Raw genomic sequence first — 21,512 nt, forward strand, 5'->3', positions numbered from 1 at the left:
AATAAGAAAACAAAATTTTAAGGTAATGTACATCAAATGAAAAAACAATATGACTCAATAAAGATGGTTACACCACTTAAAAAATTAAATAACAATCAACACTTAGTCAAAAAATGAAACTTAATGAATAGCATAACTAGAATATAAAAATAGCAAATTTAACAGCACATGACTTCAAAATACCATAACTCATCAAATCTCCCACTATATTACCTAATGTATGTGAATCTTATCCCAATCTAAGTGAATCCAGCCCTAAGATTGTTATTATGGCTTCTGATGTCTATTTACATTAGAAAAAAAAAATCTTCCAAGGAAGGATCTGTAACAGAAACTAACTCATATTTATATCACACATAAAGAAAACTACAATGCTTTTTGGCCTTTCCTATTTTGCACTTACAAACCTTTTAAATTATGACAAAAAATTTTAAATCTAAATAAACCTTGATCTATAATTATTTCTATTTTTAGGAAATATCTGCAATGTAACCACTATATATCATCTATGATATATATCATAGATGATAATGTATCATATATGATAATATAATTAGCTAAAATCAAAACTACAAAAAAAATCTATTTTTTGGTTGAAACTATCTAAAAATTCTATACATTGATTTTGCAGCAAATTGACAATCTTATGCAGAAATAGTATCTCTCAGAATTTTGTTGCTGTAATTCATTAGAGCAAATTATTGCAGAGTATTTTATGAAAATTTTAAGGAGCTTTATGGACTATTTTAAAGAAAATTATATAAAACTTTTGATGCATTCAAAAAATAATAAAGAATGAAAATATTTGGATTTTAGTTTTTCCAATATTCTGTCTTTACAGCTTTTAAACCCTCACTTCTTGATAGTGCAACTGCTTCAAAAACTTTTATTATTTGCTAACTATGTGAGATTCCAATTAGTATATTAATAATTTTACAATGTCCATCATTTAGAAGGGGAAAAAAATTTCACACAATTTAATGCCATTCCAAGTTTCAGGGGATAATTTTACAATAAAATACTTATCTAAACAATGTTGATGAATAACATCTACCAAGTGCCATTATTCATTAACCAAATTTTTACAGAAGATACTTTTTGTATTTCAGATAGCAGCTAAATTTTCATCATATACAGAATCAAAAGATTTTAACTAAGGTACAATATAAAATACATTTCTTTTAAGTGAAGATTTTAGTCTCTATTCTAGACTGAAATACTATTTTATAAACAAATACTCTATATTCATAATGATCCCAAAGACTTAACAACATGACATTAACAAAGATATTGCAAACATCTTATTTTTTATTATTGCGTTTGTTCCTCTTATACTTCCATTACAGTATTTCACTATATTACCATGCTCAAAGCTGTTGTTCCATGCAATTTTGCATTAACACTTTGACCAATAAAACTAGAATAGATAGTATAACTGCTTTTATCTGGTCATGAGATTTTACTGTTACTTGATATGCATTACTTTGTTATTTAACCATTTCTGGCATAGTGTGCCCAAACAATTCCAAAGAAGGATGTACACAAAGAAAAACGAAATGGGAAAAAGCTTTATAGGTTACTTTTAACCTTCTTTATATACACTAGATACTAGATGACAGTACAACACAAACCAGTCCATACTTTTTAGCTATATTTATTTTTAAAGACCCTAATTTTTCAAAGAAATCTTACAGATTTTTTTAAGGATATAAAGATATAAAACAAAATTTCAATGTTATTTTCTTGGCTGTATGCCGATTTCTTTTAGTTTTAAATTTTTACTTTGAAATCATGCCTAAAATCAAATGATGAACATCTGGTGTGCCCACAGTGGAATCACTGAAACACAAGGACCAAATCAACTGTACCTTTGTATTTTCAACTTATCTACAGTATTTTCTTCAGTGAGCTCATTCACAATAGAAAGGTGGGTGCACATTTGTGTTTCATCTCCTTTCCTTTTTTTTTGGGGGGGGGAAGGAGGTTTAATTAACAACTAAGAAATTGTTGGAGTTTTTTTTTTATGATAGTCAGGGATAATTTTATTAGTTAGCTCTTTCATTTTTCACTAGAGTAGTTTTTCTTTTTTTTCTTTCATTGAAAGAAGTATTGTTGGCTCTACGTTTTGATAGTTTTGAGTTATACACGTTTATTCCATTTTATTTTACAGTTTATATTTTCTTAATTGTAGATATTAATTTATTTTTTTCTGATTTTTAATTATTTTGTAAATGAATCAGAAGGGGCTGTAGGCAAAATCTGTTACTCTATTACGTATCTCCCAGCAATGCTCGCTTCAGCGCTCTTTTCGAAGCTATATTCATTTAGTCAGCCCGCTTTAAGCACATCCACAGAATTAAAATGGTAAGTGCTATCTTTAGAAAATTTTACTTTGTGTACTCCTATAGGCCTGATTACACTGCCTACTTTTTTTTTTTTTTTGGGGGGGGGGTTGAAATCCCAACTTCAAAAGGTAGTGTGCCGGAAAGGGTTAAAATATTTCAATCTCCGATTTTTTTACTGATCTAAGCATCATCCTGGTGAATGGAAGGTAGGAAAAACAAAAATAAGTAACCACACATATTTAACATCAGTGCAGTTTAAATACACTTCATATGTAGATTCAAAATGTCAAAATGGCAAAACACCTTTTTTTAAACACTCAGTTCTCAAATCAATCTTCAATCTTCACACTCATTTCAGAAATGACAAAATGTTTGTTACAGAAAAATTTTAATGTGCCCTGTTCAATGCTCCATAAGTTGAAAAAAGTTGAAAATTGCTAATGCTATTAGTTTCACCAAATTATATTCCTTGCTTGAAAAGCTAACTGTCTGAATTTCGAGTTATCTGTTCATAGGACATATAATGTTAATTTCACAAAGTATGAATTTCTTTAAAATTTTAAATAAATAATTTATTCTTTTTGATAATATATAAATTACTAATAAAGTTTACAATAATTTTTAAAAATTCTTTCCACAAGTCTTACATAATTCGTATCATGCAATTTTTTGCTCTTCTGCTATAAATTAATAAAAAAAATACATACTCTGGTTATATCTTGCGTAACATTTTCAATTTCCTTTTCTTCATGAAGAGAATCATCAAGTGAAGGACGTGTAACATTTTTATCATGTAATGCTTTTAATTCTTGCACTGAGAATGGGAAATAAAAATATAAATAAATATAATCATTTAATAATTTTTGATAAAGTGATTACACTGAATGCATCAAAATATTCAAACAAGATAAAGAAAACAACAGTCAAACTACATAAGCTGAAATACATATTTGACCTAATTAGCAGACCAATGAGAATGTTACACATTCCCATTATGTCACTATAATTCTTGCATTTCTTTTATTAAACTATTATAAGACTCAAATCTCCAAAAAATATATTCTACATGTTAAAAGAAATTTAGTTATAACAATGCATGTAGCAACAACTGAAAGCATAATATTAGGAATATTAAGTAATACCTAAAAATTTAATTATATGACGATATAATTATATATTTAATATTATGATGACACAATTATCATAATCAAATTTTACATACGACTCATAAATCTAAACAAATTTTCTAGTATCAAAAAAAAACATTATTGTTCAGAATGTTTTACTATACGTCTGATAAACTTTGGATAATTCTCATGAAAGCCAATGTATGATGTGCATTTCCCTTTCAGTTATTACAAATTTTGAGAATTTATAAATATGGAAAACTAACAGCAGTGCCAAATTGTGCAATTTTCTGATGTTTTTTGAAGCTAAAACAGATTGCTGTTTACATGGGAAAAAATGTTTTACTACACATGTTTTTTGCATTTTTAGTCTTGCTAATACATTGCTGTTTCATGATTCTTAGTTCACATTTTTGTAAATGGCTGTTGTCTTTTGTATTTGATCTTCACAAAAAATTAGTCACCAATGGTTGGCAACTCTTCAGGAAGGGGGTGTAAATAATCAAAAAGCAATCTTTTTATTGACTAATTCTCTTTTTGCAGATTATGTAGTTTCTCCAAAAGTCCCTCACAACTCAACACTATCTGTAAATGGTATATTCAGATATCTCAGGTTGACTAGGAATTTAAACTCAAAAAAGGGTAGAACAAATAATGAAGTCCAATGACCAGAAAAATTCCTGTGCCCAGTGTTTTAACTGGACTATTATTTGCCTTTTGAGCTCATAGTGCTTTGCTTAACCCTGGAAAAACACCAACTGCTGACCATCTTGAAAAATAAGTATACATACATATATCCTGAAATACACCCATGAAAATTAAAGTAGTATTTTAAAAGAAAAAGATTTCAGGTATAAAATACCGGTAATATTTTGTTGTTTTAATGAAGAAATAACTCTTTCTCACAGCTTTTTTGAAAAATTTTGGGTTTCAGACCCAAACCCTTGGCCAGCTGGAGGTTTAAAGCTCAAAATCAAACAGCGCATCAAATAACACATGATAGTTACTTACATAGAAAGACTGAAATCTGTATATTTATACTAAAATCTTCTTGAAAAAAAATTAATTATTTACTCATTAACAGTTTGAATTTTATTATTTAAAAAATGATACAATTTTTAAATACAGTAGAATTCCAGAACTCCGCAAAGTTTGGGGCGAGAGGTTGTGCGGATTTTAGGACAGAAAAGATAAAGCATAATATTCAGACTAAAAGTGCAAAATGAATAAGGTGTATTAGATACATTTAATTAAATTATTGCAATAATTTATTATATGCATTAAATTATTATATGCATTAAATTATTATTACATATATAAATTGATTATATTATTCATTGTATTATATGTACACAGCATCGAGGTTTGCCGATTTGGTCTCATGCAAAGATTTCCGGTTTCGGATTCGGGTGTTAGAATCAAAAAAAAAAGCAGATGATTCACTCAACACTGTTGAAGAAACACTCAACAAGAATCACTGTTGCTGTAAAATTTCAACAGCTTTTCTTTATTTTTCTGTATATCATACACAATCATGTCACAATTCCATACCATTCTCCTATAAATCATGGAGTAGCACCTGCTTTCCTCTTTTGCAGAATTTGCACTTTTTGCGTTACCGTCAATGCAACGTGTTTACATTTTTCAATGTTGCAAGCAATAAAATCATGAGTGCTTTTCTTATCTGTCATTGTATTAAAAAAGGCTGAAATTAAAAATATTCTTAATTTATCACAAAATATCCAGATAAAAAAAACAGAGTTGAGTGAATCATCTCCTTTTTTACCTCAATGCAGATTAGAGGGAAAAAAACTTATTTATTTTATCTTATTTTTTTAACTTTTTTATATCAATAATTTGATATTTACGTTTTGACTCATTATTATTCGGTAATTATGACATCACTATTTGGTAAGTATTTTTTTTCTTCGATATTTCATACTCAATGTTGCGGTTTCAAGAACCTATAAACTGATTGTTTATATTCTGAGAGGCAACGCGAATTTCAGGAGTTGACGGATTTCAGGTCGACGGATTTTCGGTATTTGACTGTATATATATATGTCATGATATAAAATGAATGATTTGGAGCTTGGCGGTGGCATAATAGCTGAGCAGCGAAAAAGGGTGGCAAAAATGTCCGGATTCAAGATAACTTTATTATTGAAGAAAGTAAGTCTGGATTCACAATATTTGGTTCACATATGGATGAGCATCTTATGCACTCTCCATTTTTTTTTCATCAGCACATATTCCTTGAACAAAGAAGGTAGCTGCAAAGACAGAGCGTCTTTCAGGATGAAAGCATAAACCAGAAGAGAGTGAGTGTCCCAGTACTAAATGCAGAGGAAGAAGGGGGAGGCAAAAGTTTCAGTTTTAAGTTTTGGTTTACAATTAGGTGATTGGTCTAGAGCCCTCTGCATTAAAGGTTATATAAGATTGCATGATCATTTGAATGACACAGTTTAGACTAAAGCGCTATTTTTAGGACAGATAGATGAAGTTTCCAAATAAAATAGAAAATAAAAGAGGTTATAGCGAATTAACTTTAGAAGTTTGCTTTCATATTTTTTATCTTACACATTCTCCTCTTTCAAAAGAAAAATGCGAAGCGATAAAGAAACCTTTTTGAGAGAAAAAGCATTAGAGTAGCAAAAATATGAGAAATATAATTTTGAAACATACAAAACATAATACAGTCAAAAGTCGTTAATTCGGACACCCATAATCGGGAATGATCTATAATCCGGACGTCAAACCTACAAACTTTCTGCGCATGCATCGCATTGACGCATGCGCGTAAGACCTTTACGGCTGCGCATATGCGTGTGCACTTGTGCATAATACATTTACGCATGCGCATTTAATGTATAACAGACAGTATGAGCTAAAATTATCTAATTATCTACTTCAGTTAATGTTGCAGATTGTGTTGTTCCTTAATCTTCGAATTGGATCCGGCTTATTATTTTTTGCAGACAGTTAGAGCAATTTTATAAAAGTAAGCTTGAACTTTCAATTATGTCAAATAAAATTTCCGATGCTGGAGCTCTCAAAGGATCTACAAAGCAAAGGTATGTTTCGATGTCCATCAAATAAAAAGTGGAATTGCTGCAAAAAATGGATAAAGGCATATCCTTTGTTTCTCTAACCATTCCGAAATCTGTTTATCAATTTCACGCTGCACTGCGGCGGGAGGGGAACACCGAGGCACGCAATGAATTTGAAGTTGATCTGTCAGCATTATCCTTATCTTCAAGGCAGATGTTTTTATTTTATTTGGCTTATAATTCCTTACTAAATGTAGTATTTCGTCTCGATGTACTCCGTCTTTGATATGATTTAAATCAAATTCCTCATCATTATAATTCGCTTCCAATAGTGAAGGAAGTGACACAGAGGTTATTGAAAACGAAAAAACTTCCATTGACAAATTAGTCGGTATTCTCGACCCAGCAATTATAGGACTTGAACAGCAGAACTTTGTAACTGAACAAGAAATTATGTCTGTTTATAGAATTAAAGAGAAAGTATTATCACATAAAACGAAGCAACTTAAACAACTTACATTGAAAGAAATGTTTAATAAAGTAAACGAATAAATATTAAGCTCTTTTTTTTTTGTAAATTTTGATATCCTTTAGATCATAATTGTTCTTTATTTCATAAATTACGGTTTCATATTTTTAATTTTATAATTTCTGCATGCCATCTTACCAGATTTAAACTGATGATCTATAACCCGGAAAAATTTATAATCCGGACTCGCCGAAGTCCCGACGAGTCCGGATTAACGACTTTTGACTCTATTAGCTTTTGAATAATAAAATTATAATACATAAAATTTTAAGCTGAATAATAATTTTTAAAGTCCTATGATGATTTGAGTCCAATCGGTAGAAAGTTCTTGTTTCTGGAACATTCACATCACATTTTTGATACTTAACGGAAAGATTTCCAAAACATTTTGCACATCAGATCACAATTATAATAAAACTTTTATACACACATTAATTATTACAAATAATCATAAATCTTAAAATTTTACACCAAACTAATTTTCACATTTATGTGTAATACTTTCATCATTTGGAATAGCATTGTTAAAACTATGGTTTTTACTTGTAATTACTACATTTTACAATTTTCGTATTTTACACAAACTAGAAGACCCTCACAGCTTTCTCCTATTACACACATCCAGCTATTTGGGCAAATCCACTTTAAACAAACTCATGTATTAAATTTTCATGAATGGTTACTGAACTGTGCTACAATCCATTATACAGTCAAAAGTCCTTAATCCGGACTCGTTGGGACTTCGGCGATTCCGGATTATCGATTTTTCCGGATTTTAGATCATCAGTTTAAATCTCGTAAGATGGCATGCAGAAATTATAAAATTAAAAATATGAAACCGTAATTTATGAAATAATGAACAATTATGATCTAAAGGGTATCAAAATTTACAAAAAAAAAAGCTTAATATTTATTTGTTTACTTTATTAAACATTTCTTTCAATGTAAGTTGTTTAAGTTGCTTCCACAAAAAATTCAAAAAGTTCCTTTTTCTTTTTCCATTTTTTGTTTGATGGACATCGAAACATACTTTCGTTTTGTACGATCCTTTGGGAGCTCCAGAATCGGAAATTCTATTTGACATAATCGAAAGTTCAAGTTTACTTTTATATTATTGCTCTTACAGTCTGCAAAAAATAATAAGCCGGATCCAATTCGAAAATTAATTAACAACACAATCATCAACATTAACTGAAATAGATAATTTTAGCTTATACCATCCGTTATACATAAAACGCGCACGCGAAAACGTATTCTGCGCTTGCGCACACGCATATGCTCAGTCGTAAAAGGTCTTACGCGCACGCGTAAATGCCTATGCGCATGTGTCAACACGGTGCATGCGCAGAAAGTTTTTAAGCTTTGAGGTCCGGATTATAGATCATTCCGGATTAACAACTTTTGACTGTATTAAAAAAAATCACACTCCATTATATGAAAAAAATGAATGATTTGGAGCTTGGCAGTGGCATAATAGATGAGCAGCAAAGAAACGTGGCAAAAATGTCCTGATTCGAAATAACTTTAGTAATGAAGAAAGCAAGTCGGGATTTGCAATATTTGGTTCACATACGGACGATCGTCTCATGCGCTCTCCATTTTTGTTTTATCAGGACATATTCCTTGAACAAAGAAAGTAGCTGCAAAGCAAAAGCGTCTTAGCAGGATGAAAGCAAGCATAAACCAGAAGAGAGTGAGCGTCGCAGTACTAATGCAGAGGAAGAAGGGGGAGGCAAAAGTTTCAGTTTTAAGTTTTGGTTTACAATTAGGTGATTGGTCAAGAGGCATCTGCATTAAAGGTTATGTAAGATCACATGATTAATTTGAATGACGCAGTTTACTAAAGTGCTATTTTTAGGACAGATAGATGAAGTTTCCAAATGAAATAGAAAATAAAAGAGGTTATAGGGAATTAAATTTAGAAGTTTGCTTTCATATTTTTTATCTTACATATATATAGCATTTTAAATACACTAAGAATAGCACAAAAAATTAAATCTGTATAATGACAATAACATTACAGTAGTATAATATAATTAAAAATATAGAAACAGAATTAAAATTCTCTAATTTATACAATCTATATTGTTAAACAGAAATTCCAAACACATATTTCTCTCATTTATATGGCATTTTTAGTGGTCCCTTACGATATAATGGTGCTTTATATTATATACATTAAATGCAAAAATTCCCTAATAATCAAAGGAGATATCAGATTAGTATCTCAATAATTCACTGGTGTTTTTCAGTCACTCTCTAGATATAATTAACTGAAAAATCAATTCAGATTACAAATTAGCAATATAAGTTTACAATCTTTTATATTTATATCAATTAAGTAAGATAAAGTTATTGGCAACATACTATCAGAAATCTTTTTCAATCCTATATACTGTTAAGCTAAAGCATATAAAGTTATTTAAACTGGCCTGTCCACGAGTTCCTGAAATCTATTTCTTTAATAAATTGTTAAGCAATTATCATCTTAATCAGATTTATCAAAGAAGAGAGCATTTAAAAATTAAGTCTATCATATTTATTTAAATATGAAGAATGTAAAATGTACAGATTATAACTTTAGAAGGTAATGACAATGTTTGATGAAAAAGAACATTATTTTTTGAATAATTTAAATTTGTTTTAAAAATAATAATTTAAATAGTAATGCAAGAACAAGTAGTTGATACCTATTTGCAATTTAGCATTTAAAATAATGGAACTAACCTTTTTAAAAAGAATAAACAAGAATGATAAATTGTAAACATATCTAACCTTCTAAACATTTTCTTTCAACAGAGCTGTCGGTTTACAAAACCCACATATAAATTATTCATTATAATATAGAATATATAAGCCCATATATAACTTATTAGAATATGAGACCACAGCAAGTAAATGACCTACATACATGTAGACACAACTGTATATACAGATTTCATACATAAATATAAACATTGATTAAACTAGCTAAACACTACAGTATGTCTACTACGCAGTAACATCTTAGTTATCCAACCTAAACAGAAATTAGTGTTGTCAAATCACCAAAAAGATTAAAAAGCACACAATTACCACAGAGGGGTATTAAAGTAGATCCTCTGAACAAAATGCATTATTATATTACAAACGAGGTGCAAACAAGATAGATATTAACTATAGCACTACGAAGCTGGAACTTAATCTTTTTATGACTACAGAAAAATTACTTCATTAGAAAATCAAGAAAGGTACTTCTTGATACATAGTGTGTTACACATATGTCGTACATACTGCATTAGATATTAAAGGAAGTGATAATAAGTGTTCTCAAAGTTAAGCATGTCATTTTAAGGAAAGTATTATTAGCATCTTGGTTAAGGATTGCTGCTCTCAGAACTGAGATTCACTGGGAAGTAATACAGACAATATATCAATAATGATTTGTAGAATACAAATAATTTTTTAAAGTATAGAATTAAACGTAATTTTTAATATGAACTAAATTCAGTTAAGTTCAAATCTTTCTAAATTGTATTACGCAAAATTCATATTAATTGCAGATACAGTGAAATAAAATTATAATTATATACTTACATTTTTGTTTAATTCTACTCATTTCATACTGGACCTACAGCCGGAAATTATACAATAAAAAAAGTTACTTAAATGATTACTTAATTCACAAGCAGCATAAACAAATGATACAACAATCAAAGCTATAAAATAATGATGACATTTATTACATAAGAATGATTAAATGTTAACTCACATCTTCAATTCCTTCAACCCTGAAAAAGAAATAAAGCATTAACAAAATAACAAGCTATGACAATATTGATTTACAAATTGAAAAACAGATAAAATGATCAAATGGTATAAAAGAGGTATTCACAAATAACCTGTTGTTTGAAACTGAGATAAATCTGTGCATACCCTAATTTACGGCTGTTTGTGAACTATTTACAAACTGAATAAAAGAAATTAAACTCTACTTTTACAGCAAACATAACAGTAAGCAATACCAGCTAAAATTTAAATCCATCTATATCAGCAGGATAACACATGTGGAGCTTTTACAAACCTGAACTAAATAAACCCTTTTGTTCATGAACAAACAGTAGTATAAACTTTTTAAAAGAAAAGTTAAAAGATAGAACTGCATATCAAATTCAATTACTAAACAGAAAAACATTGTGGAATGAAATTAGTTCTCAAAACAAAATCTTCTGTTGCATGTCTAAATCATACTGATCCTCATAATTTAATGTGTATGAGCCACAAGTGACTAATCACAAAATATATTTTCATTGATAGGAAATATTTCACAATTGAACTGGCTCATAATTGTCATAATAATAGAATTTGGTTAATACAAGCTCTTGGGCCTACTAGCATTATGAACAATTTATAGTGGCTTGAGGTAAGAAAAAAAACTTGCTGCAGAAATTTAAAAAAAAAAAAATCCGGTTAGAGTCGACTTTAGGGTACCCCTTGTATTATCGTGAAGTTTTTGTTTCATTTATCGTCGAGTTGTTGTTCCATTTATTGCCAAGTTGTTGTTTCATTTATGGTAAACTGAGTAGTTGAATGTTATGAAAACTATATTCTGACGTAATCGTTTGCATTATTCCGGGAAATTTTGAATCATGGGATGTTTTGTAAGGGCTTTTGTGGTGTGTGTGGTTAGTAAATACATTGCTTGTTTCATTGTTCACACAGTAGAATGGCTGACTGTAGTAAGATTAATTTGAATTTATGCACGATTTGGAACGAAAAAGGGAAAGTGCATTAATTGACTGGTGTGTAAATAAAGGTTTACTTAGTAGCCATTTTCGGGACAGTCCGGAATACATAGGAGATTGGGTAGAGTAGACTTTAAGGTACTCCTTGTAGTATGGCGAAGTTGTTGTTTGATTTATCGCCAAGTTGTTATTTGATTTATCGCCAAGTTGTTGTTTCATTTATGGTAGCCTGAGAAGTTGAATGTTATGGAACCCTATTGTGACGTAATCAGGTGCCTGATTCTGGGAAATTTTGAATCATGGGATGTTTTGTAAGCATTTTTGTAGTGTGTGTTGGTTTGATTCTTTAGACGGTAGAATGGCCGAATGTAGTAAGATTAATTTGAATTTTCTGTACGATTTGGAGCGAAAGGAGAAAAGAGCTTTAATTGACTGGTGTGTAAATGAAGTTTACTTAGTAGCCATTATAAATGTCCTGTATGTAGGAAGGATAAGCGTCTAGTTGAACGTAAAAACCATTTAAATGGATTTGAATGGGTTTGTAGGAAGAAAGGTTCAGATGGTCACTATGTGAAACGTTCAATCAGAAAGAGTACCTGGTTTGAAAAAAGTCATTTAACTATGATTGATATTTTGATTTTTACGTGGCTCTGGGTGTACGAAGCGAACTCGAAAATCATGGTAAGTGAATATTTGCTTTTGGTAGTGCTTAAATGTATAACATGTTTTTTCTTTTCATGTTATTTTATTGTTTGGTTTAAAATGTATTTTATTGAGATTATGTATTTTTTGTTTGCTTATATTGTAGAATTTGGTGCTCCTTTGACTTTTTAAGTGAAAATATATTGATGTGTACATGGACAAAGTAAAGGAAGTGCGCAATGCAAGTTTGTGCAATTCTGGAATTTTTTTTTAAGTGAAAATAGGTCGACGTGTACATGGATAAAGTTAAAAGAGTGCGCAATGCCATTTTTGTGCAAGTCGGGGATTTTTTTTTAAAGTGAAAATAGGTCGACGTGTACATGGATAAAGTCAAAGGAGTGCGCAATGCCATTTTTTAGTGCAATTCAGGGAATTTTTTAAGGGAAAACAAGTCGATGTGTACATGGATACCGAGTTTGTGCAATTGTTTGTCTTGTTATTTTGGCTTTGTTCAGCGGCAATTTTTTGTGCAAAAATCCCCGCTTCGCAAAACAAAATAATGAGTCAAAGAATTGCACAAAATCCGTATCCAGGTACTGCCAAAAACCGCCAAGTTTCGCGAAGGGGTACACTAACTATACTTTTACCAGGAGATTTTTTACTCTTATTTTTGTGAATTTCTCTGGTGTTTTTAAATGAAAATAGGTCGATGTGTACATGGATACTGAGTTTGTGCAATTCTTTGTCTTGTTATTTTGGCCTTGTTATGTAAGACCTTTATGGCTGCGCATAATACATTTACACATGCGCATTTAATGTATAACGGACGGTATAAGCTAAAATTATCTAATTATCTATTTCAGTTAACGTTGCAGATTGCGTTGTTCCTTAATCTTCGAATTGGATCCGACTTATTATTTTTTGCAGACTGTTAGAGCAATTTTATAAAAGTAGGCTTGAACTTTTGATTATGTCAAATAAAATTTCCGATGCTGGAGCTCTCAAAGGATCTACAAAGCGAAGGTATGTTTCGATGTCCATGGAACCAGAACAATAGTTATAGCAGCAGATACAGGTGACTTGGGGGAAGGTATGCCAGTGGCATTCAAAGGAAGATTAAAAAAAAAAAGGGGGGACTATAAAATATGATGGGGAGTTTTCAGTGCTTCAAGTCTATTTTTCTGTTGGTTATCTAAAACCATATTCAGCAGTATTATTTATCCTGTGAAGAAAAATTTTCTTTTTGTTGTATTGTTAATACAGTCAAAAGTCGTTAATTCGGACACCCATAATCCGGAATGATCTATAATCCGGACGTGAAACCTACAAACTTTCTGCGCATGCATCGTGTTGACGCATGCTCGTAAGACCTTTACGGCTGCGCATATGTGTGTGCGCTTGCGCATAATATGCGTGTTTATGCATGCGTGTTTAATGTATAACGGATGGTATAAGCTAAAATTATCTAATTATCTATTTCAGTTAATGTTGCAGATTGCGTTGTTCCTTAATCTTCGAATTGGATTCGGCTTATTATTTTTTGCAGACTGTTAGAGCAATTTTATAAAAGTAAGCTTGAACTTTCGATTATGTCAAATAGAATTTCTGATACTGAAGCTGCCAAAGGATCTACAAAGCAAAAGTATGTTTCGATGTCCATCAAACAAAAAGTGAAATTGCTGCAAAAAATGGTCTCTACACATTCCGAAATCTGTTTATCAATTTCAAGCTGCTCTGCGGCGGTGGAGGGGGGGGACGCTGCGGCGCGCAATGAATTGGTAGTTGATCTGTCAGCACTATCCTTAACTTCAAGGCAGATGTTTTTATTTTATTTGGCTTATAATTCCTTACTAAATGTAGTATTTCATCTAGATGTACTCCGTCTTTGATATGATTTAAATCAAATTCCTCGTCATTATAATTCGCTTCCGATAGTGAAGGAAGTGACACAGAGGTTATCGAAAACAAAAAAATTTCGATTGACAAATTAGTCGGTATTCTCGACACAGCAATTATAGGACTTGAACAGCGGAACTTTGTAACTGAACAAGAGATTATGTCTGTTTATAGAATTAAAAAGAAAGTATTATCACATAAAACGAAGCAACTTAAACAACTTACATTGAAAGAAATGTTTAATAAAGTAAACAAATAAATATTAAGCTTTTTTTTTTTTTTTGTAAATTTTGATACCCTTTAGATCATAATTGTTCTTTATTTCATAAATTACAGTTTCACATTTTTAATTTTATAATTTCTGCATGCCATCTTACCAGACTTAAACTGATGATCTATAATCCGAAAAAATCGATAATCCGGAATCGCCGAAATCCCGACGAGTCCGGATTAATGACTTTTGACTGTATTACATTTTTAAAACAAAACTTGCACTAAGGCCCATAAATGCTTTATATCTTTACTTCCTCGTGAAAAGAATGGCAGAAACTTTCACTGATTAGTTGCAGCCCAAAACATAACAAAGTAAGTCTACAATCTAAACGTCCAGTACCCGGAATGATCTGGATGCCGGATATCCTGACCATCAGCAACTTTTTTTATTTATTTGTTTTTATTTTGTGTGTGTATGCTTTAAGCTTGAACATTTAACATTTTTCCATAATAAAACATATGGAGGGTCCTAATTCTTAATTTCACTTTGGCAATAAATAAATTACTCCACGTTGAAAAAACATTCATTTATTAACATAAATTCACATAATCAATAATGTGGCTCTGCAACCAACCGCCTTCTTTGCTTGGCACACTCTACATGGAAATATCATTGGTTTTAGACCTACTGAATAACTTTTATTCCTGATGCAAACCTGGTGCATCATTATTTAATATTTCTTCTTTCACAATTGGATGACTATCAACACATGGCAGCTTGAGAAATGATTCACACAGATGTCTAAACTTTTTTTTTTTTTTGTCTAAACATTTTTTAACTGAATACTAAAAAACACGGAAAGCTTTTATGTCAACATTATGTTTGACGATGATTACAAACTTCAGCTAATTGTGTTGCGAAGTGTTGAGTGTGTTGACAAGGAGAAATTTAACAGAAATCTTTTTTCCATATGCAAAAAATATATTTTATAAATGATACTTATAGGCCAAAAGATTAAATTTTTTGCTATTTGGATTGAAAATAATTGATTTGTTATTCAGATAAGCACAAGAGCAGTCCTAGAGTTGATGCAGCCACACCTGGCAGAAGAATTTAGGCAAAGCAATATTTTTGTAATTTATAGAGGCATTTATCAGCAGAATTTAGGATTCAGATAATCCTTAAGTATATGTGGGAATTTATTTATTTGGAACTCTAATAAGCCTCAACATGAGCAGGAAATAGGCTTGAGTACAATAAATAACAAATATAATCCAGGTTTAATTCTGTCAGCATGAGAAAAAAGCAAGATTAAATTTAACAGCACAACATGTCTTTAGTTACCATACCAGTCTGATAACCCATCACTAATAACATATAGAGGATGCTTATTCCGATGGATAGCTTCATATATATGAAGGTTTTCAGATATCGCAAACCAAAAGCAAAATTTTCCAATTAATAGAATTTCTGAAGAACTGTGGAGAAGCCATGGAGGTAAGAAAGGGAGGAGAGGCCATTCCGTGCTAGAAGTGAAGCACTGCTTTGAAGCTTGGGTCACCAGACGGGGTGTTGTTTGTTTACATTCAGAAGCTCGCTTGACAAGATTCTGATAGTATTTCGACACACGACAGTTCCATAGAAATCGAAAAAGGGACACTCTCGCATGAAAGAAACATTCATAGTGTAATGGATAATAGCAATTTGTATAGTTTACTGACATTTACGCAAAAATCACATCTTGGTTATTTTTCGATAACTAACAACAGCGATTTTGATTATGAATTTGTTTTATAAAATTCTAAGCTGTTGCACTACAAAAATATAGATTTTAAGAAAATTGCTAAAAGAGATCTGCCAAAATTTATTTTCTAGAAGATTTAAAAAGTTTGAAACTTGATGGCTAAATGTAAATATAAAATTATGTATGTTAAAATATTTGTAATTAGGCACATAGGTCAGATTAAGATTTTATTAAATAGAGTAACGCATGCAAGGGCTATCTGCCTAAAGAGAGAGATGCCATTGTGGAGGAATTTTGAAGAAAAACTGACCTTTGAGTGGGTATTAAAAATAATACTTATAATTTTCATTCAAATTATATTCATATATATTTTTTATGTAAAACTTTCGGGTGTATGCTAAATTAGTGTAAATTCCTTTAGACGAAAAATATAGTGAATGCACAGAAATTAAAGATTTGCGCATGCCGGAAATGATAAATAGGAAATATGTATGGGTATTTATGCATGTGCTTGCAAAAAGCATGTATCTGCCTTTGACAAAATACTTAAATATTCATTAAATTATTTATAAATGTATTTGAAATGAAGAATTTATTCACTTATAAACAACTGTGAAAGTACTGTGAAGAAATCTAATGATTAAATGTATCTAATTTATAATGATTATAAATGTTATCTAAATATATAATAACCTTAATATTGAATTGTAAACATAAATTGAAATCCTGTTGACAAATACGTTATAAAACTATTTCAGCAAGAATTGTTCGTATTGGAAAGCAATCTGTTAAAAGGTATTGTAAAGCAAATGCTATGAGATGCGCACTTAAGAATGTAATAAAGAGTTTTGGAATATGTATTGTTGAAATGAAGGGTAAAAAAAAAAATCTGATAAGTATAATTAAAAGAATTATTCACTTTACATTTTATAATAACTCAGTTACAAGTTTTAAATAATACTTTAAAAAAAAAAAAACTTATTTTATTCCCTTTCAGAAATGTTCAGAGAAAGTCAAATACTATTTAATTTCTAATAATTCTCTAATTTAAAATGAACCGAATAGAGCATTAATTATAAATTGACTTACATTTTTCGATTTAAAAGAAGCCAAAAAATCATGTCATATTTAAGAAAGTATTTTAGGAAGAAGCTCTATAAATAGAAAAGAAATAATGCATAATTTTAATATTAATAATACAATAAACTTTGATCTTAATTTTTGTACCTTAACCGAATAAAATCGAATTACCTTAATTTTTTTTTCTAACGTAATTAACGAAAACTTGTGATTCATTCAAATTAAACCATTCTGAGAAAACTGTCCTGTGAAAAGTATAGCATTTAATTCCGTTCAGAATGAAATGTTGTTTAAAAATATGTTGTTTTCACATACTTAGGACTCTGAAGTGTTGTAGAAAAAGAAAATATATACATTTATATGTATATTTGCGACGTAATTACGAAATATTTACACCCGAACGCGTCAAATCCCATAGAACTCAATGGTAAATGACCCAATGTTTTGGTCACCACGTAGGGATCGCCGGTGCTTCAGAGCAGGGTACGGAGAAACTTGTTTAGGGCGACTCCTTCTTACTTCCTACCTCCATGGGAGAAGCGGTAATAAATGAAGATGATATAACAGAAGTTTTTGTTGAGATGGAAAATGCCCCAATCATCAATCAAGTAACGGATGGCAAAATCTGTAGTAGTGTTCTAAATCCAGAAAATACGGCTACTGATAGTTAAGGAAATGACAGAAAGATTGTTAAGTATGAAAAAATTTTGACTGACACAATATTGGTGGAATTTTCAACACAGCAATTATATTACTTGAAGAACGGAACTTTGTAAATGAATATGAAATTATGTGAAGAATGGAAATTTGCAACTGAACAAGAAATTATGTCTACAGAATTAAAGAAAAAATTAGAAGAAAAAAAAAAAAAAAAAAGAAAGAAAAAGACAAAGAAACTTACATTGAAAGAAATGTTTAATAAAGCAAACAAATAAGTAAATATTGAATGATTTTTTTTGGGGGGGGTAAATTTTGAGGTCTTTTGAGATAATAAATGCTTTCTATTTCATATTTTCAATTTTATAATTTAGACATATCATCTAATTAGATTTAAACTGATGATCTAATATCCACAGTCCTGATGAGTCTGGATCTCGGATTTTGTACTGCATTCTGCCAAATGTTTAAATTTCTGTACTAAAGATAAAGGTGAAAACAATAACTTTGAAAATTTGTAAATATGTGCAAATAGCAATGTCATCATTCATTATTTATTTAAATTTATTCAGTATTTATTTTAATTTTATTCAGTATTCATTTAAATAATAAAGAATCTGCATAAATGTATGTATGTTTCATACATTGTGATAAAATAACAGTACCTAGAGTCATCCAATTTTGAATAATGTAATCCTCCACTGAATATGGACATCTGGAAGGCTTAATTTGGAATTTGTTTTATTATTGATTTCATATTTTGTAACACTTTAAAAAATTTTTTATTAACAAACTCATCGATTTCAAAGCGAGCAATGGCAACACTGTACTGCGGGGGCGGGGGGGATTTTTATCTCCCATGCATGAGACTGTTTATAGGAAAATCGAAAGACATGCTCATTTTAAAACTGTTTTGCAGTATTGCCATTTAATTGAATTTTATAGTTTAAGTGCAAAGAACATGATATTTAATAAATAAGGTAACACGCAAAACATTAAAAAAATGGCACTTTGAGTGTAATGTAAAATCGGAAAGCCTTCAGTTTTTTTTTTTTTTTTTTTTTTTTTTTTAAGAGCCATTCACCATCTCAAAATTGCAGTAGCCATCAAGAGAAAAATAGTGCCTTCACATTCAGAAGAAGCATGGCAGAGTGAACAGGTTTCAGTTCTTTGTAAGAAATCTTGATCCCTAATTGGATAAATAATACCTGTATTAAGTGTTACGTAAGGTTGTATGATGCAGTTTAGAATGATATGTTATAAATAGTTATTATTTTTAGGACATAAAGGGGAAGTTCCCAAATTAAAATGGGGAATAAAGAAGATATTGCAAAATTAAAGTTAGTAGTTTGCTTTCATATTTTACAGGAATGCAAAGAAGAAAAGAAGCATATAATTTGCATTCACTTTTCATATTTGTATTATCTTACATATATATATAACTTCTTAAATAGATTTTAAAAGTCCATCAATACATAAAAATAACATAAACATACAAAATAAATTATTTTTATTTTGATAATTTTACACCCCTATAGATCTTTAAATTAAGCTTACCACTCTGGTGGAATATCAACACATCTTGAAAAACCCTGGCTGCTATCTAAATCTCTGGAAGATACTAATGCAACTTTGTCATCAAGAATCTGAAATGCATCATACAAACATTAATAAATTTAAATCGACTAAATCTAATATGGCCTAATTTTAAACAATCAATCAAAACTGCTCTATGACAAACATTACTGGGAAAAAAATATATTGCAAATGAATACACAAATACACGCATAATCTTTAAAATGGTTCATAAGCTTTGAAACCGAAAAAAAAAATCTTTTTAAAAGGCCATATTCAAATTTCTGATGTATTTGAAACTATAGGTTCATATATTTGAAAGTGTCGCAGAAACATAACAAAATACAACATACATAATTTCTATCACTCAAAAGCGCCCATCAGCGGCCGAGCGGTAAAATCGCTGAACACTGGTAGTTCGGTCCAATGTTCGAATCCCGCGAACGGGCTGGCTGCATGGGCATTTTCGTGGTTTTCCCCATGTGTAACGTGTATACGAGCCAGTTTCCCTTAGAAAGTCCTTCACGAAGGCATCCTTTCCTTTAGGCAGATAGCCCTAGTGTGCTTTGCCATATTCTCAATATACCATCTATCACTCAAAACATAGTTTAACATTAATTTTACTAACATGTTTTACTGATATATGTAAAAAAACAACAGCTTACATAAATCAGTAAAGCAAGAAAATTATTTAAAATCATCACATTATTATGATTATGATATGCTATGAACAATTATTATGATGCTATGAACATTCATTAAACTCAAGGTTACACATCAATCATTCTCGTAGAGAAAGAAAATTCTGCAACTTATCCGAAAGATGAAGCATGAAATTAAAACAACCATGTTTGGACTTTCGTTTAGCCAAATATGGTACAGCATTAAAAAGCATCTGCTTAAGGGAAGAGATCCCAACATGGAAGCCTTTTTAAGGGAAATTACTCGCATTTACAGTACACTTTACAAAAACTACACAAAAATTCAAACGAGACAGCATAATCTGATACATTACAGAATAATCTGATAAACATATATCAATACTTTAAATACTGAATCGAGTTATCCACAAGTAATATATGCGTATTAGAGAAAATTTTACACTATCATCAATCAATTCACCTGATCACAGAAAATGTTCTTGTTTTGAAGCGAATTATTTCGCATTAAAATAAACACCTCTGTCAAATTGCGAGAAGTTACATTAATAGTAGCAGCCATTCTCTTTTACTTTATACACAAAAAAAAAAAAAAAATAGAAAAGCTCGTTAAGTATATTAAAAAATCTTGCGTTAAGTTTAACACATTTCGATAAACCGGAACTAGAAAGTGTAAACCCGTTGCCAACGGAAGTGAGCTTTTGTCACTTAAATATGCAAAGATCATCAACTAGTGGCTTATCAACTAGTTCAAGCATTACACACTTAGCTGTAGCAGGGTTACACACACACACAGATCGTATTTTATTCTCGAGTGTCAAGATGTAGAAACATCTTTTTACTCGACTTCTGATAAGGTATGGTTACTCTCTATCTTACTCAAACGAATACATGGTTGGTTACAATATTGATTATCTCATCATGGCCATCGCAAAAAAAGAACTATGTCTAAGCTTGAGATGTTTGCATCTAATGGTACAACAATAAAAACGTGTGATTAAAAATTGTTGAAACTGAATTTAGGGTTACGCAAATCTTTCAACTGGCCTTTTATAATTGCAGATGTCAATACACCTATCGCTGGAATAGACTTTATTTCACATTTTGACTAATTAGTCAACAGCAAAAATAGGAAATTAATTGACGGTACCACCTCATTGACTACTGAAGGTGCTTTATGTAACAATGGGGTCACTCCTAAATTCATTGCAAACACTTTCCAAAAACAATATAGAGCCATTTTAAATAAATTTTCTAACTGATTTAAAAC

General features: G+C 30.4%; 1 protein-coding gene across 1 annotated transcript in view; it reads right to left on the reverse strand.

The window, feature by feature from the left end:
- The window catches only part of Syx16 (syntaxin 16), a 48,909-nt gene extending 27,997 nt beyond the window's left edge, over window positions 1–20,912 (reverse strand). The window contains exons 1-5 of the mRNA XM_035365161.2: window positions 20,706–20,912; window positions 19,566–19,654; window positions 10,803–10,821; window positions 10,628–10,661; window positions 3,053–3,159 (exon numbers count right to left, since the gene is read on the reverse strand). Of these exons, the coding sequence (XP_035221052.2) occupies window positions 3,053–3,159; window positions 10,628–10,661; window positions 10,803–10,821; window positions 19,566–19,654; window positions 20,706–20,804 (348 nt within the window). The 5' untranslated portion in view covers window positions 20,805–20,912. The remainder of the gene's footprint in view (window positions 1–3,052; window positions 3,160–10,627; window positions 10,662–10,802; window positions 10,822–19,565; window positions 19,655–20,705) is intronic.
- Window positions 20,913–21,512: the final 600 nt, after the last annotated feature.

The sequence above is a fragment of the Stegodyphus dumicola genome, chromosome 6 (genome assembly GCF_044657685.1).
Source record: "Stegodyphus dumicola isolate Sdum_Otavi_A_Nest chromosome 6, ASM4465768v1".
Lineage (NCBI taxonomy): Eukaryota > Metazoa > Arthropoda > Arachnida > Araneae > Eresidae > Stegodyphus > Stegodyphus dumicola.